Source organism: Hyaena hyaena, unplaced genomic scaffold (genome assembly GCF_003009895.1).
Source record: "Hyaena hyaena isolate Hyena2069 unplaced genomic scaffold, ASM300989v1 scaffold_779, whole genome shotgun sequence".
Lineage (NCBI taxonomy): Eukaryota > Metazoa > Chordata > Mammalia > Carnivora > Hyaenidae > Hyaena > Hyaena hyaena.
Window position 1 is genome coordinate 226254 of NW_024081413.1, and position 17610 is coordinate 243863.

At 45.1% G+C, this 17610-nt stretch overlaps 1 protein-coding gene across 1 annotated transcript in view; it reads right to left on the bottom strand.

Annotated features, from left to right (window-relative positions):
* DNHD1 (dynein heavy chain domain 1) overlaps nucleotides 1-14286 on the bottom strand; it is a 78072-nt gene extending 63786 nt beyond the window's left edge. The window contains 6 exon segments of the mRNA XM_039218861.1: nucleotides 1667-1823; nucleotides 3874-3984; nucleotides 4064-4267; nucleotides 9724-9897; nucleotides 13089-13917; nucleotides 14186-14286. Of these exon segments, the coding sequence (XP_039074792.1) occupies nucleotides 1667-1823; nucleotides 3874-3984; nucleotides 4064-4267; nucleotides 9724-9897; nucleotides 13089-13917; nucleotides 14186-14249 (1539 nt within the window). The 5' untranslated portion in view covers nucleotides 14250-14286.
* Between the last annotated feature and the right edge of the window lie 3324 nt (nucleotides 14287-17610).

The following is a 17610-nucleotide window of genomic DNA, read 5'->3' on the forward strand; positions in this document are numbered from 1 at the left end:
CTACAATGAAATACCACTGTATACCAGTTCAGCTAAAGTTAAAAACTCTGACAATACTAAGTGTTGATGAGAACATAGGAAAACTGGAAGTCTCCTATGCTGCTGGGGAATACAAACTGGTACAACCACTCCAGAAAACTGTTTGGTACTTTAAACAAACATATAGCTATTCTAGCAGTTTCACTCCTAGAATACATACTCCAAACAAATAAGTGCTATGTCCACCAAAGGACATGTACAAGAATGTTCACATCAGCATTATTCATAACAACAAAAGCTGGAACAAATTTAAATGTCTATCAGTAGGAGAATAAATTGTGGTACATTCTTACAGGGAAATGCTACACAGCATACAAAAGAGTGAACCACTATTTCCTAGAAAATTATGCATAAACCTCACTAACATAATGTTGAGGGTAAAAAAATGCCAGACATATTGATTCCATTTACATGCAATTCAAAACTAAATTAATCTATGGTGACAGAGATCAGAGTAATAGTCACCTTTTTGGGGGTATTGACAGGAGAGGTACCAGAGAGTTTGCTGAGGTGCTGGAAATGTTCTACATCTTGTTCTCGGTGATGGTTACATGGATGTAGATACATGTAAATATTTCAACAAACTGCACACTTACAATTTGTTTCTGCATGCAAACTTTACCTTAATTAACAAAATAAACCTTTATTTTTATTTATTTTTTTATTTTTATAGAGAGAGAGAGCAGGGGAAGGGCAGAGAGAATCCAGGTCCAGTGTGGAGCCCAACGTGGGGCTTGATCCACAACTGTAGGTTCATGACCTGAGATGAAATCAAGAGTCGGATGCTTAACTGACTGAACCACCCAGGTGCCCACAAAATAAACTACTATTTAAAAAGTATAATATTTTTGTAACATTAAAACAAAAGTGGGATTTAGGAACTGGGAGGTATAGAAAGGCTGTGCAATAGCTTGCCCCACCTCCCAGCTTAGTGCAATGTCAGCTTAGTGCAATGTCAGGTCCAGCTATTATTGTCTGGAAGCTAAAGGCCATTTCCCTGTATGAATCTACCTAGGGCTTCTTGTACATTATTTCTCATGTTCACAAAATCTGGGTGGATCTCTTCTCTCAGATCTAGTTTACCTGGAGATGGCGACCAGCCAGAGAAGTGGGTAAATATCCAGCCCCACCTGACAGACAGCAAACTATAGTGACAGGAATATGTAGCAGGGCCTCCAGGAGCCCTAGGCAGAAGGCATGTACTACCGATGCAAAATAGGCATAACTAGGAAGGACTCCATCACACAGTGGCCTACCAAAGGTTCAAAGTAGGCTCAGAAATAAGCCCAGTGGCATAAAAGATCCAGATTCCAACTTTCAAATCCCCTAATGCCTCTGGCACAAACAGCTAAAGAAAAATCATTGTTATGTTCCTTCTTCTCCCTGCTCAAGGCCAGGACCAACCTTTAGGAAAAAGGTTGAATCCAAGCCTCTGCCCATCTATAATTGATCCATCTACCTCACAACAGAGACTACTGGTGCTGGGCAGGACAATGGCTCTGGGCCAACTTCAGAGTCCAGACCACACAGGGGATCCCAGGAGAAGCGTGAGCCCAGAGGAGACTGGGACTCTGGCAAGCTCAGCTTGGAGAAAACTCTCATAATAAACTGCATTGTAGCCTCTTACCAGGTGCAGGATGGATGTGCAGAGGTTCAGGCAGCGATGGAGCAGCTGCAGAGCCCTGTGGTTCTCCTTGGCTAGAGCCCGCTGCAGGTCCAGCAGCCCATAGCATCGATCAGGGTCTTGGGGGAGCCAGGAGACAGAGCGCAGTTCCTGCAGAAGCCTGCAATCAATGGCGAAGCTGCTCAGAGCTGGCATCTCAGCCTTCCTTCCTTGAGCAACTCTGACCTCTTCCTAGCCCAGCACACCTCAGTAAGCAAAGGTTTAGAAAGATTATAATATTCCTGGTGACCTACAGAGACAGATTCCTTTTGAGAATTCTTTGGAAGAATTCAAGTTGAGGAAGTTGCTGGCCGGGCAATTCTTTGGGAAAGGCCTGGGGTTATGTGCAAATGTTTCTACTGACTGACCTTTCTGCCAGGAGAAGATCTCTTTGAAAGAGGGGAAGCTAAGGGCCCTAAAAATCTAGAAGGGCAGATCAGTTTTAGGATCAAAGGTGGGGGCACCTGGGTGGCTCAGTCGGGAGCGTCCGACTTCGGCTCAGGTCATGATCTCACAGTTCATGGGTTCGAGCCCCGCGTTGGACTCTGTGCTGACAGCTCAGAGCCTGTAGCCTGTTTCAGATTCTGTGTCTCCCTCTCTCTCTGATCCTCCCTTGCTCACACTATCTCTCTCTCTCTCAGAAAAAAAAAACCATTAAGAAAATTAAAAAAAAAAGGATCAAAGGTGATGAACCTCCAACTTCTCTATGGACTGACCATCCATAGAGAAGCAGAAAACCTGCTTCTGTTATCCACTCCCTCCCTGAAATATTACTTCTCTCAAAATCCTTGAAAAAGATGAAAGACCACCAATAAGCAAAAGATGATCATAATGGGTGTCATCTATTCAGCACCTATTAATAGGCATTGAACATGGTATTTTATATTTACTTTTTAAAAAATGTTTTATTTATTTCTGAGAGAGAGAGGAGAGAGAGAGAGAGAGAGAGAGAGAGAGCACGGGAGGGTCAGAGAGAGAGGGAGATACAGAATCCAAACAGGCTCCAGGCTCTGAGCTAGCTGTCAGCACATAGCCCAACACAGGGCTCAAACCCACAAACTGTGAGATCATGACCTGAGCTGAAGTCAGATGCTTAACCGACTGAGCCACCCAGTCGCCCAGGGAATTTTATATTTACAATCTCACTTAATTCTCATGATAGCTGTGTAGTAGAAACCTTTATCCCTAGTTTTCATATCAGGAAACAAGGCTCAAAGAGTAAAGTCCTTGCTAATGTTCAGGATTTAAATTCAGATCTGTCTAGCCTCTAAGCCCTTATGCTTTTAATTACACTATGATGATGATCAGGCTAGACTGGAGGATTCCCAGAGCAGAGGGTTTCAAACTGGTTACTCACAGATCAAATCCAGACTAAAAATGTTTTCGTATGTTCTGCTAAGAGTTGGCCAGCACATTGTTTTAATAAAAATTTGAGTTAAGTAGGTAAAATTAAGACATTTTCCAACAAAATGTGAATTTCCAGGAAATCCTGAAAAACAAGGCAGCTGGCATGCTGTACCCATATTCCCAGAGGCAACAGACAGCTGGAACTGAGTAGTGACTGTCCTATTTAGATGCAGTCTCCAGACTGTATTCCCCACACTCTCTAATGTCTTGCACCTAACCTACTATGTTTCTTCCATAGCTCCTGCTCAGGCCCTGTAGGCATTTGAGCTTGCAACTTCTATCACAGAGGATAATAAAGTGGCTGAGGAGTGCAAGAAAAGTAAGAAAGTACTGAAAACAGGAGTAACTAAGCTTTCCCTCAAAAAAATAAAAAAAATAAAAGAATCCAAAGGATACCATGGAAAGAGCAGAGAATTTGAATTCAGACACCTGAGTTATGTCCCTAGATCCAATACTCAATAATTGTGTGGTTTGGGTGAGGAATACATAATTACCTCAAAATATGTTCGGGATATGTTATTTAAGAAAAAAACTGGCTACTTAACAGTATGTCAAGTATGACTACAGACATGTATGTGATAGAAAGTAAGACCAGAAGGGACATGCAGCAAAATGTTTGTCATGGTTATTTATGGTTGGTAAGATTAAAGATTTTTTTCCTTTGTGCTTTTTGGTAACTTCCAAAACTTTAGTAAGGAGCATGTTATTGTTTTTTATAAAAATAATTTAAAAGATCCATTGACACTGTGTTTTGAAGACCTTACCTGCTAATATGCAGAAGCCCAACTCCAAAGTGGGGCACAGCCAAGAGCAGATGCTTCCCTAGAAAAGTCCGGTGCCGGTGCAGCCCACTCAACTTCACGCTCCTCTTCCAACTACAGAGCAGAGGGCAGTGGCAGCACGCTACTGCTCCCCGCAACACTTCTCCACACGCCCCATACCGTCATCACTTACCAAGCCAAGGCCTTGTGTAAGAGGCAATATTTGAAGAATGGGATGGACTGGAGCTGCTGCCAGAGGACAGAGTGGCGGTGCCAGGTGCCCAGCGTGATCGTCTCACTGCCTTCCACAGGATGGACATGCAGGATCCCAAAGGGAGAGAAGATGTAGTGCTCAGGGTTCACCTTCTTGGGTGGCACCACCGTCAGGCTGTAGGGCCTTTAGAAAAGAGCTCTGGTCAGCAGGAGCCCTGGGAACTCCTGCAGACTTCAGGAACGGACAAAAGAAGGATGGAGAGGTGAAACATGGTAGCAGGAATGAAGGCGGAAGAAAGTGGGAAGAAGGGAAAGAGAACAGAATGATCTTCAAACTCAAAAAAGGAAACAAATATTAATGTTTTAAAAGTTTATTTTGAGATAGAGAGAGCGTGAGCAAGGCTCCCTGACATCAGTGCAGAGCTCCACACAGGGTTCTGTCCCACAAACTGAACCATGAGATCATGACCTGGGCCAAAATCAAGAGCCGGACCCTCAACCAACTGAGCACCCCAAGGAAACAAATATTATTGTTATTTTTTAAAAAAAATTTTAATGTTATTTATTTTTGGTACACAGAGAGAACACAAGCAGGAGAGAAGAGAGAGAGGGAGACACAGAATCTGAAGCAGGCTCCAGGCTCTGAGCTGTCAGCACAGAGCCTGACGTGGGGCTCAAACCCACAGACCATGAGATCATGACCTGAGCTGAAGTTGGACGTTTAACCGATTGAGACACCCAGGCACCCCAGGAAACAAATATTATTAAGAATAAAGGAAGCCAGGGGTGCCTGGGTGGCTCAGTCAGTTAAGTGTCTGACTTCAGCTCAGGTGATGATCACACGGTTCGTGGGTTTGAGCCCTGCGTCGGGCTTTGTGCTGACAGCTAGCTCAGAGCCTGGAGCCTGCTTCAGATTCTGTATCTCCCTCTCTCTCTGACCCTCCCCTGTTCATGCTGTCTCTCTCTCAGAAATAAATAAAACATAAAAGAAAAAAATTTTAAAAAAAGAAGAAAGAAAGCAAAATACATAGCGGAAGAAAAAAAAAAAGGCACCTAGCCAGTTCTAACAAGTTCATATCTCCAGATCCAGATACTTTACATTCTATCAAACCTAAGATACTATCAGTTGTAAGCTGCAGCATTTTTTAAAAAATGCAACATTAAAATTTAAAATGCTGCCAATGTGGTACTCTACCAATTTGTAAGATGCATCATAATTTCAGAGATGTTAAAATGTAAAAAAAAAAAAAAAAAGAAGTACGTCTTAGAAATGATAAAATATGTATATCCCTAGGTACTGAAATAACATGCAGAGAAAATCAGGGGTGGTGTTTGGAGTAACTGAGAACAGGGGAAAGCAGGGGGTGAACACAACACAGGCAAATAAAGAGGAAAAGTGCAACCAAGAGAACCAGGCATGTACCTCCGGAGCCACCTTAAAATCCTACGAAGTTCTCTTACTTCAGTACAATGCACCTACATCCCACACTAAATGCCATTTATATAGTTGTATCTAGTTGCAGGAGCCTGGTTAGCATAGCGCTGTTTGGGCACATTCAATAAAGTATTTATCAACTTCTATTTTACAGTTTTATTTTCATAACTTGGAGCCAATTATGTATTTAAGCATTATATATATTTTAAAGCCCTTTATAAGCTTTTATGTCCCATTTCCTCTGCCTGAAATGCCTAAGAGATAACATGGCCCTCTTCTATCTCTTCTCTCTCAACTCTCTAGAATACATGATTAAGCAAATGACAGAAGAGCATTTATTTAGCTAGATCCAGAATGAACTAAGTCAAGTCATGTAACACTTTGTTTCCTTTCTGACAAAGTGACTAGATTTTCTCCAGTACTCGTTTCCCCAAACCATTTCTCTGAAACAAAGAAGAGTCATAACTTTGTCCAAGATAGTTAAGGAAAGAACATAGGATTTAAAACTGAATCTTCCTGACTCAAGCCACCTCCCTTAACCACTGAGCTGCTTAGTTTCCCACAGCTTCCTGTCCTAACTGAACCCGGGCTCTCCTAAGGGGTCATTCCTTCCTCCTTCTTCTCCCTCTTCTCCTTCTCCTGGGATTTTATTTTTAAGCGATCTCTACAAGCAACATGGGGATCGAACTTAACAACTGTGAGTTCAAGAGTTTTATGCCACTGACCGAGTCCGCCAGGCACCCTTAAATGCTGCTCTCCCTACACACGGTGAGGATAGAGGGTACTCTCCTCATTCCCCATAGCCACTGCCCCTTTGGAGGATAGTTACTCATTCAACAAATATTTATTAAGCCAACTGCTGTGCTAGGCACTGAGGATGTAGCAGTAAACAAGAAAAATTCAGTTCCTGACTTCATATGGAGTTTAATTAAACCATTTATCAAATTTCCCTTCTGTCCAAGTACTGTGATTACAGATGAGGACATAAAAATAACCACTACATAGTCCTTGCCCTCAAAGGGCTCAGATCAGTCAGAGTATTAAGTGATGCTAGAGAGTATTCAACAGCTTCCCAAACACCTCAAGTTCTCTGCCTTACTGAAACACTGCAAGTTCTATACAGAACTCATCTCCTTGCCTCCAAGCCTGTTTCTACTCTGGATAATTCATTCATTCATCCAACAAATGTTATTGAGTCTCTACTCCATGCCAAATTGTTCTAAACCCTCAGGGTATGCTTTTGAACATAACAAACAAAAATCCCTGCCCTGACAGAGCTCTCATTCTACTGAAGAAGAAAGATGGTAAACATAATAAAATGAGAGGGGAGGAAAAGTACAGGAAAAAGAGGTTGGCAATGCCAGGGGAGGATGGGAGTTGGGGGGTGGGGGTGGGGGTGGGGTAGAGAGGTGACACTTGAGTGAAGACTCTAAGGAAGTGAAGGAATAAACTCCTATCTGAGTATGAATCAACATCCAGGACAAATATCAATATAACACTGTATGTTAACTATGTTAGAATTAAAATGAAAAACAATTTTAAAAAATCTGGGACAAATCCAAGAAAAAAGATGATCAATTCAAACACACTGGAAAAAAAAAAAACCCTGTTACATGGCCAATAAACAAAATGAAACAATAAAGGCCAGGGTTCTACTTTAACTGATGGTGCAGTAGGAATTTGGAACAACACTCTCACTTGAGAACAACTAAAAAAAGGCAAAACGAATGGGTAAACTACGAAAATCATCTGTATGGACACATCAGGGAAGTCAAAATTAAATGCCGTGGGCTCTGGGTTGGGACCCCAGTCACAATAAAGGTTGAAGCAGAAAATACAGCTCTTCTGGGTGTGGACCCCAGCTGCGTGTGGCCTCTGGTCTTTGGCTGTCTGTGCCTGTCCAAAGCTCGGGCTCAGGAGCACATAGTAAAACTGACACACAATTGCCAATACTGGGTTCAACAGGCATCTCTGTTTGGGGAAAAGCACCACCAAATGCTAAACTCACGTCACTGGGTTTCCGTCTTTGGCAGATGTTCATCCTATAATTATTCACTGCCTTTTTAGTTCTCTTGCTCATGGTTTCTTGTCTCTCCATGTGTCTAATTATCTTTGATTGTGCTGCTTCTCTGATTATGATGAAGCTGATAGTTTAAAGTTCTAAGCTTGTAATTTTCTTTGTGCGAGCTCTCCATTGCAGTCAGTTAGCCTCCCATCCCACACCGCCACCGTTACTATCTCTACTGGCAGCCGGTCAGGTGTGGTAGACACTGGGTGTCAGCAGGTAGTTCACCACAGTCAGCCACAAGTGATCATTTCATTAACTGTGATGTCACTACATGTCATGGATTACTAGGATCCTATATCCCATTTTTGTAGAGCTCAGTACTGTTCAAGGCCATGGACATTACCGACCCAATATGAGAATCCCATATTTGAGGCTCCTTTCCTTTCACAATATCAGCAAGGGTCCAATCAGGAAAGCAGAAACTAAATGAGGTATTTCAACAAAGTGAATTTAACAGAGAGCACATGTTTGTTTGTTTGTTTTTAAGTTGTTAAAGAAACAAACTGCTTGAAAGGGAACACTAATGTGGCACAGTTACAAAAACTGCAGGAATGGATGCCAGCCCGAGAATGAGAGGAACATAAGGCAGAGGTCTGGATTCTAAGAAGCCATGAGCTTGGAAGAGTGGCTTGTAGATCTGGGGCCTGGACTTCAGAGGAGGCGCTGCCAGACTGGTACTAGGACCTATGGAGCTTGGAGGAGGGGCCACACAGTCAAGATGCAGAGCGCTGACGGGCAGGTGCCACCCGGCTGGTGCTGGTGCCATCAGAATCGGGAAGAAGCTAATTCAGGAGGTGACCACTGCCACCAGTGTGAAGGACCAATCCTGACAGAAAGAGCAAGCCAGGGAAAGAGGAAGTCCCTTCTCTAATCTTGCTGTCCAGTCTCCTTCTAGCACCTCCTACCAATCAAACCTAACAGGAGGCCAGCTGAAAAAGGAGGAATAGTTTGCAGAGTCTCAGCCCCAGTGTCATGAAGCAGAGAGAGAAGAGGAGAATGAGAGCCAAAAGACAACGGCCTAATAACTGGCACAACGCTCTCAGTCAGAACTTGTTAAATGACCCGATCAGTAAATGCATGGATGATATGCTCCATTAGTGCTATGTAAGCTCAGGAGAAAGACAGCAGTGTATGTAGGAAATAAAACCTTCTGGGAGGGTATACGACACACTGCTGAAGAGCATGGACTTTTGGGTTAAGACAGTGCTAGGTTTGTCTGTTTCTACCACTTACTATGTGACAAGTTACTTAACCTCTTTATGCCTCAGGGCACCCTTCTTATATATAAAAATAATAATGATAGGACAATGCCTGGAAAAAACTGATTAATGGTCATTATTATTTCTGGGAAGAGATGGGACTTGAACAGGGCTTTGAGACATACATAAATTTTAGAGCTAACAGAAGAAAATGAACACGTCCTGAGTCATATGGAAGGAGGGGACTTGTTTTTATAGCCCCAGAGCTAAAACCAGGACCAGAAGGTAGAAATTAAAAGAAAGTAGGGTTGGGGCGCCTGGGTGGCTTAGGCGGTTAAGCGTCCGACTTTCGCTTAGGTCATGATCTCGCGGTTCGTGGGTTCGAGCCCCGCGTCGGGCTCTGTGCTGACTGCCAGCTCAGAGCCTGGAGCCTGTTTCAGTCTGTGACTCCCTCTCTCTCTGACCCTCCCCTGCTCACGCTGTCTCTCTCTCTCTCTCTCCTAGAAATAAATAAAACATTTAAAAAATAAATAAATAAAAGAAAGTAGGGTTTGGTTCAGTCTAAGGAATGGGATGCGTTGGGAAACTCAAAGCTTCCCCTCACTGTTCAACCACCAGATTCCTGCACTGGAGTTGGAAGAGATCACCATTAAATTCCCTTCCAAGTCTACGACCAAATGTATCTACCATTTTAGGACAGATTAAAGAAGACAGAACCGAAAGTAGAAAAGGCTGTGAGAGCAAAGGGGAGCAAAGAAGAGGTGCAGAACGGAAAGGAGGAAGCTGAGAAGGGATGAGGGAAGCAAACTGGAAGACAGAGGAGAAGGAGCCAGAGAGAAGAAAGGACAGGAGAGGAATGGATAAGGAGAGGAAGGGAGGTGGGGGACAGCGGGGGAGGAAACCAGGAAGTGGCCAGAGTAAAAGGGGTCTGGACTTACCTAAAGTACCGGCTGGGAGCTACATTGAGATAGAGGAATTGGATCTTCTTCAGGTATCTCTCTGTCTTTATAATGGTCATCACCTGGCTACCCAGGAGGGACATCTGAAATGAGAAGCCAGAGCTTCTCTTCTGTAAGGTCTTCTTCCTAGGAATTTCTGGATCAAGCTGAGACCTGTATGATAAAAAAAAAAAAAAAAAAAAAAAAAAAAAAAAAGGAGAAAAGAGACAGAGCAAGGAGTCATCTTGTCACTGTTAGCCAGTGAAAGGAGAAGCTAGACTGGGTGCTAAAGAGAATGTGATGTGGTATTGTCAGCGCCTGTCTACCACCTATACCCAGAAGTATTCACAAACCAGCAAATACAGTCAAGCAGCTATATTCACACAGACCAATCAATGAGCAACCAACCCTTCCCTTTCTGACAAATGAATAATCACTCTGGACTTCTTTTGATTACTATGAAGTCAGTATTACATAATACTGAGTGAAATGGGAATACTTTGTTTTCCCAACTCATCACCTAGCAAGCCCACAGTCCTGGATTTCTCTACCATTGCTTCCTAACCTAGATCTCCTATCTTTGCCCCCATTATGCCTCCTTTCCAATTATGCATGGTTTCCATGCCTGTGAGTCTTTCTTGCTCTTCCTCCATCACCACCCAACTTCTAGTTTCACGTCCTTTCCTTTCCAGCCAGGATCCAATGGTGCATTCTTCAATCCCCTCAAGCCTGCACCAGTATTTTCAATCATCTTACCCTTCAATGCCAGCCAGCAAAATTGACATAAAAATTAATTTTCCAAGAAACCGAAAACTAGATACCTGCACTATACCAGTCAAGTATAGCAAGGTCACTAATTGACCCAAACCTAGATTAACAGAACAAGTTACCCCAGGGATAACAGTGCAATCCTATTCTAATAGTTCGTATCAACAATAAGGCTTGTAACTTTGATGTTAGATCAGGACATCTGAACTGTGTAACAGCTATTAAAGCTTCATTTCCCCAACAGTTAAGAGTCCTACATGATCTAAATTAGTTCAGACAATTGCAGAACCAGGAATATCAGCCTCTCGATGGATTCCTGATATCTGATCTCAACTATGGGCTCATGCTGCTCTGGTGTCTTCATACAGGTTCTCAGGCAGCTATCTCTTTCAGTCCCCTCAGCTGCTATTCCAGGCTTCCACCCAGCCCCATGCCCAGCCCTGCCAGGCCCCCACCGCGTCTCCTTCTCTGCCTCCTTCCCTGCCCAGAGAAAACTGAGGCTCTCAGCCATCAACTAACTTCCCCTAGTTCAACTGCCTTCCCACACATTTATCTGCCCAGATACCCATCCTAATCCCATCCTAATCAACTTGAGCGGAAGCAATGTCCTTTCTTCTCTGCAAGACTAATTCCTCCATTTGTGAAATGGATCCTTTATCCTCTCTTCAGGCTGTATTTTCAATCGCTTTCTTTTCTTACTGTTAGCCTATATTTATTCACTCACTATGCAAATATTATTGAATACCCACTTCTCAAGCACTGCCATAAGGGCTATGAACATCTCTCCATCTTTTTTTTTTTTTTTTTTTAGGAGTCCTATCCAGACACCACTGTTCCATTATCTCTCTCTCCCTTTCAAGCCAAGCTTCATGAAAGAATAGTAAAATGTAATTCCTACTTCCTCATCTCCCATTTGCTCTTGAATGCACTAAAATCTGGCTTCCTCTTCACAACTCCCCTGAAATAAATCGCTTTCCCCAACCTCCTCCTTGTTACTAAAACCAATGAACATTTTTTCAGATTTTTCTTACATGCTTCAGTAGCATTTAATACTAACTGCTTCCTCCTCCTTGAAACTCTCCTCTTATTTCACCTCATAACCTGCAAGACATTTTGTTAATAACTCCAATCTAAACTGAAGTACCTCTGATGTGCTTTCCCCTACATGTACATACATACACACACACACACACACACACACACACACACACACACAGCAGCAGCAGCAGCAGCAGCAGCAGCAGCAGCCAGGAGAAAGGCAGTGTTTTCTTATTATATAGCACTTATTACAATTTGTAATTGTATTTTACTGGCACCAAATTATTTACTATCTATTCCCCTAACTGAACTGTAAAATTCCAAAGAAAGAGAATGAGTGTGTCTTGTTCATATCTGTATCTCCAGCATCCAGCAGTTCCTAATACCTATTGTGGTATCCAGTAATACTTATTGAATGAATGGATGCCTGGGGGAACAGACCTGGAGAACTTCATGCAAGTGAAACCACATTAGCTGGGCCTCAGAGACTTTTCACCGGATCCAAAGAGAAAGACAAAGAACTTGACCCATTTCCAACATCTCAGTCCATTCTCACTTCAGTTACATACTCCCAGGAAAGGAAACATATCCAGGGCACAGGCAGGTCTTGGAAAAAGAAAGTCTTCTGGGGGTCTTGAAGACATAAATTGTCAGCACTGTCCCCTTCCATCAGGGCCCCAGGAGACTACCTATCTGTCCACCATTATGGCTTTAAAGTTTTAGGAAAAACTTTCACCCAGCCATAAACTTAGAGCAAAAACTGAGGAAGCCAACCCAGATTAAAGGTAAAGCTACCCTTCTTCCCAGACAGTGAATGTGTCCTATACAAGCTGCAAAGCGCTTAGAAAATCAGGCCAGAGGATGGGGGGAAATTCTAAGACTAGTGTTAGAGATCCCTCAAAAGAGGAGATCTCTGTAGACACTCTGAAATCCTGAAAAGAGCAATGAAAGCCAGATTGGGGGAAACAATCAGCACTCAGGGGACCAGGATGCCCACACTGGCAGGGCAGGAAGAGGATCTGGAAAGGTCAGAACGAAAGTTCTATTTGCCCATGCTGCCAACTCTAATCTGCTTTGGGGCTGGCTTAGTTCACACAGACATGAGTGGAAAGGCCCTTCAGACAAGCATTCACCTAGGAGCATCCTGAGGGAAGGACCTGTATCCAACATCCAGCACCCAGCACTAGGTAGGCCCAGAGGAGAGGCTCAGAGATTATGAATAAGCGAGAAAGGGAAATAAAGAAGCTTCTAGCAGCATCTGAGAAAGATCTGGAAACTGCAGAAACTCAAGCTGTTTTCTGAGGCTTTGACTTCTTTATAGCTGACTTGATTTTCATGAATTTCTGCATTGCCGGATGGGGATTAACACTAAGACCACTCAGTTTATTTGCAGACAAAAAGGGAGAGAGAAGTAGCTTCAACCAGCATAGCTTGGGGTCAGGCTAATGCCTAAAATCAATGGGGAGCTGACCCTAGACACTGAAGTGATGCTGGAGGCATCCATTACCTGGCCTCTTTCTCCCCTCTGCTCAGAGCCCCACTCTAGGTCCCTCACTTACTTAGTCTCTTTTCTTCCAGCAGGCTCTTCCTCTGTGTCATCAGTGTCCCTGCTTTCATACTGGACAGGGATGTCTGTGGCCAGTGCCAAGGGCAGGAGGCTAAGGCCATCTAGCCACCAGGTCTCTTTCAGAGCCACCTGGGCACCAACAATACCCAGGCTGCGCTGTAGCTCCGGCAGCGTCAGTGGTCGCAACCATGTAGCCACGTCCTCCTTTGCGTGCTGCCCACCCCAGCGGGCCTGCACAAAAGGGCAGGCTGGGCGTGGGGGCCTATGATGGAACTTGTGCTTCTGGGGACAGCATTCAGTATGGGAGGCACTCTCTAACAAAGAGGTATCTGGGGGAAAGGCCTGCTCTATGGCATCCAGCAGGTCCAGCTGGAGCTGGGATTGGACCCAAGGTGCCCAGTGGGACAGCTGTTCCAGAAAGGGCAGCAAATCAAGGTGACCAACAAGCAGCACACGATATGGAGGCAGCAGGCGCAGCACTGCATGCAGGTAGTGCCAAGCTGCTGGGCTGCCATCCTGCAGCACAGCTGAGAACAGAGTTTGCAGCTCAGTTACCAGGAGCTCCAGCGCTGTGGGCTGCTCTGACTGACTCCCTGCCTTCAGGAACTGCCTCTGTGTCCTCTGACAGTCCTGGAGCTGCTCTTCCGTGTCTGGAACATGTACGGAGTGCTGAGATTCAAGGGCTTTAGGTGATGCCTCTTCAGGAGACACCTTCAGCTCCGAGGCCAAGAGGAGCTGGGCATTCAACTGCTGTCGAATTGACCTTGCCCACTGCTCAGGCTCTGACTGCCAGTTCCAAGCTCCTGGCTGCTGGGTCTCACCTGTTTGGCCCAGCCCAGAACAGGGGTGAGAGAAGGGGCCTTAGGCTCTGGGCTAGGGATGCTCAGGGTTGAAGGGGCTGGGGGACAGGGGAAGGGAGGGACTTAGGACAGGGAAATGGATGGAGCTGTAGGGCAGAGCAGAAGAGCAGAGGACAACTCTCCCCACAACTTCCCCCAAAGACTCTGGTAAGAAAAGGCCCAAGACAGAGGTAGGAGCCCTCTTTGCACAAGCGTTCCTTCCCACCACCCAGGAAGCAGTCCCCCTCACCTGGTGTAAGGGGTACAGGAGGCAATGGAAGGGAAGAGAGACTGATGTGCTGGTGAGGTTTCATCTTAGTTGCCTGTTGGAGAAACTGGTAAACTGGGACTGAGGGCCCAAGCACAGGCTCACTCACTCTACTCACAGCTGCCCACACAGAGACCGGCACATGGAGAAGTGATCACTTGCAGAGACAAACTGATGAACATCCGGAAGGGGCTCACTCAGAGAACTTTGGAAACAGCAAGGAACTGTCACTGGGAGTGGAGCCTGGGGATGGCCTGAAGGGGAGGATCCGGGGGTCACTCTGTGACAGCAAAGTCCCAGGCCCATCTGCCCATGGGCTAAGGGGTGCTATTGAGGACAGAAAGCACAGAGAACTACATGGTGGGGATGAGGTTGGGGGTGTGGAGAGGAAAAAGTGGCAAAGGACCACGCTGGAGGGAGGAGGAGGAGGAGGAGGAGGAAAAAGGGGAGGAGGAGGAATGAGAGGAGAAAAAGGAGGGAGAGAGGGAAGGGGAGGACAGGGGGAGGGGCATGGGTCCATGGGAGTGTGGGAGGAGGGGACCTTACTTGGGGCAGTGGCAAGGAAGGTCTGAAGGCAAAGGGAAGCAGATTACAAGCTGGACTTAACCGCAGTTGCATCCCCTCCCAGCTGTTAGAACGGTTACAGGGTCCCAAGAGCCTCGAGCCTTCACCCCAGAACTCTGGAACACCCTGAACACCGGAACACCGGAAGAGCCGGAAAGGGGAGGAGTCGGCATTGGTGCTGGGGCCGAGGTCGCACAAGCGCAGGGCAAGGGGCTAGGGCGAGGACAGGGAAGCACTGCGGCCCAGACCAAACCTGCTGGCTGTCCACATGCCTTGGGAACAGGTGATCAGCCTGGCTGGGTCTGAAAAAGAAATGACACTGTCGATTTGGGAGAGTAGCAACCATGAGGGCATCGCGGGAAAGTGTGATCCATGTGCCTATTTATGTATTACGTGAACGTCTAAGCTAGCGCCAGGTACCAGTAAGCTACGTCTTTGAGACCTTACGTGCACCCCATCCACATATCCACCAATCCCACGTCACCACCACCCCCTCAAGCAAACCCCTAATAAGACAAAACCCTTGATCATAAGAAGCCCAAAATGGGGGGTGGGAAGGTCTAAATGATTTAAGGGAAGAAAGAAAGAGAGAGGAAGAGAGAAAGAGTCCCACCTCTGCCCTGCAATCCAGATTTGTATGTCCATCTGCCTCCTTAATGGCTCTATTTGCATATCTGATAAGTATTACAAACTTAAAATCTTAAAGTGTCCAAACCAGACTTCTAACTACCACCTCTGTCCCCATGGCAAAAGAAACCTGCCCCCATGGCAAAAGAAACCTGCTCCTTTCACTGCCTTCCCCAAATGACAAGTCCATTTTTCTAGTTGCTGAGGTCAAAAGCATGGAGTCACCTTAGATTTCTCTCTCCGTCCCTCCCTTCCCACACCTCAGCCTACCTCCCGTGTCAAATCCTTTGGCAAATTCTGTTGGCTATAGCTTCAAAATCTATCCAGAATCCAACAATTTCTCATCACCTTGAGTGCCACAACCTTAGTCTGTGTCACTATCACTTCTCACCTGGATTATTCCATAGCCTTCTAATGGGACTCCTTCCTTCCACCCTTGTCCCTACAACCTGTTCTTTTCAGAGTAACCAGTGACCCTTTTCAAGAACAGCTATTGTCACTCCTCTGCTTAAAACTCACTAATGCCCTATTATCTCATTTCCTATGGTGAAAGCCAAAGTCCTACATGGCCTACAAGCTGCTATGTGATCAGCTGCCTGCTATCTCTCCTTCTCTCCTACTCTCCTCATTCACTCCACTGGAGCTGTGCTTGGATTACACCGAACATGCTCCCATCTCAGAGCCTATGTACATCTCTGCTTGTATATCAGTTAGGAAACATATAAGCTTTTGTACAAGTTTTCTGTGCCTACGTAACAAGTTACCACAAACTAAGTAGCTTAGAGACAAATACCCATTTAGTACCTCGTAGTTCTGTAGATCCATATCTAGCATGGCTTGGCTGGGTTCTCTGCTCAGGGTATCAGAAACAGGGGTTGACTGGGCTGAGTTCTCATCTGAAGGCAGGGGGGAAATTTCTCTTCCAAGCTCATCCTTGCTGGGTGGATTCAGATCCACACAGTTGTAAGACTAGATCCCAGTCTCCTTTCTGGGCATCAGATGTTGGGAACCACATTCAGGTCCTAGAGGCCACCCACCTTCTTTGCCATGTGGCTCATCCATCTCCAGGCCAGCAACGGTGCCTCAAACTCTTTGCAAGCTTGGAATCTTTCTGCATCCAGACAGAGAAACCTGCCTGCCTTTAAAAAGTTCATGTACTTAGGTCAGACCCACCCAGGTAATATTGCTTTCTTACAGTCAAGTATGCCATGTAGTATAAGCTGTCATACTCATAGTCCTAGTGATTATGTAGGATATGCACACAAGGAGTGGGAAATTTGGGACCATCTTAAAATTCTGCCCACCACATATGTTGTAACAACACAAGGACCCCAAAATACAGTGATTTAAACCAGATGGAAGTTTACTTTTTCCTCTTAAATAACTGCCCAAGTATAAATACTTGACGGCTGGCTAACATGTCAGCCTTTTGGTTGTTTTACCTTCTCCAAGAAGGTCGTCCTTGTCTTCACGTCCAAGAGAGCTCACCACCATGTCTGCTAGGTCCCACCCCAGCCAATGAAGGAAAAAGTAGCAGGCACAGCCTTACTTTTTTAAAATAATTTTTTCATGTTTATTTATTTATTTTGAGACAGAGAGAGAACAAGCAGGGGAGGGGCAGTGAGAAAGAAAGAGGTAGAATTTCAAGAAGTCAGCCCAGAGCTTGACGCAGAGCTTAATCTCATGAACTGTGAGATTGTGACCTGAGACAAAAATCAAGAGTCAGACACTTAACTGACTGAGCCACCCAGGTGGCACACCTAGGGGGGCACATCTTTACTGTTGAGGGCACAATTTGGCAATGTGATTACTAGATCACAAGGGCACACCTAGCTGCAAAGAAAGCTGTAAAATCTGATTTTTATTTTCAGGGGCCATGTGCCCAGATAAAAGTCAAGAGTTCTATTAGCAAAGAAAGAAGGGGACAATGAGAAGCTTATACCATAGGAAGCACTCTTCTTCCAGATGTCCACAAGGCTTTATTCCCTCATTTCCAGTCTCTGCTCAGAGATCTTATCAATGAGTTCTTGACTATCCAGAATAAAATAACAACAGTTCCCACCTTCCTTACCCTTCCTACCCTGCATTATTTTTCTCCACAGTGTTTAATGTCACCTCACATAAATACTTATTGGCTTACTGTCTATTTCCCTTGACCAGAAACATAAGCTCCATGGTGACAGAGACTCTGATTGCTCTCTGCTCCATCCCCATGG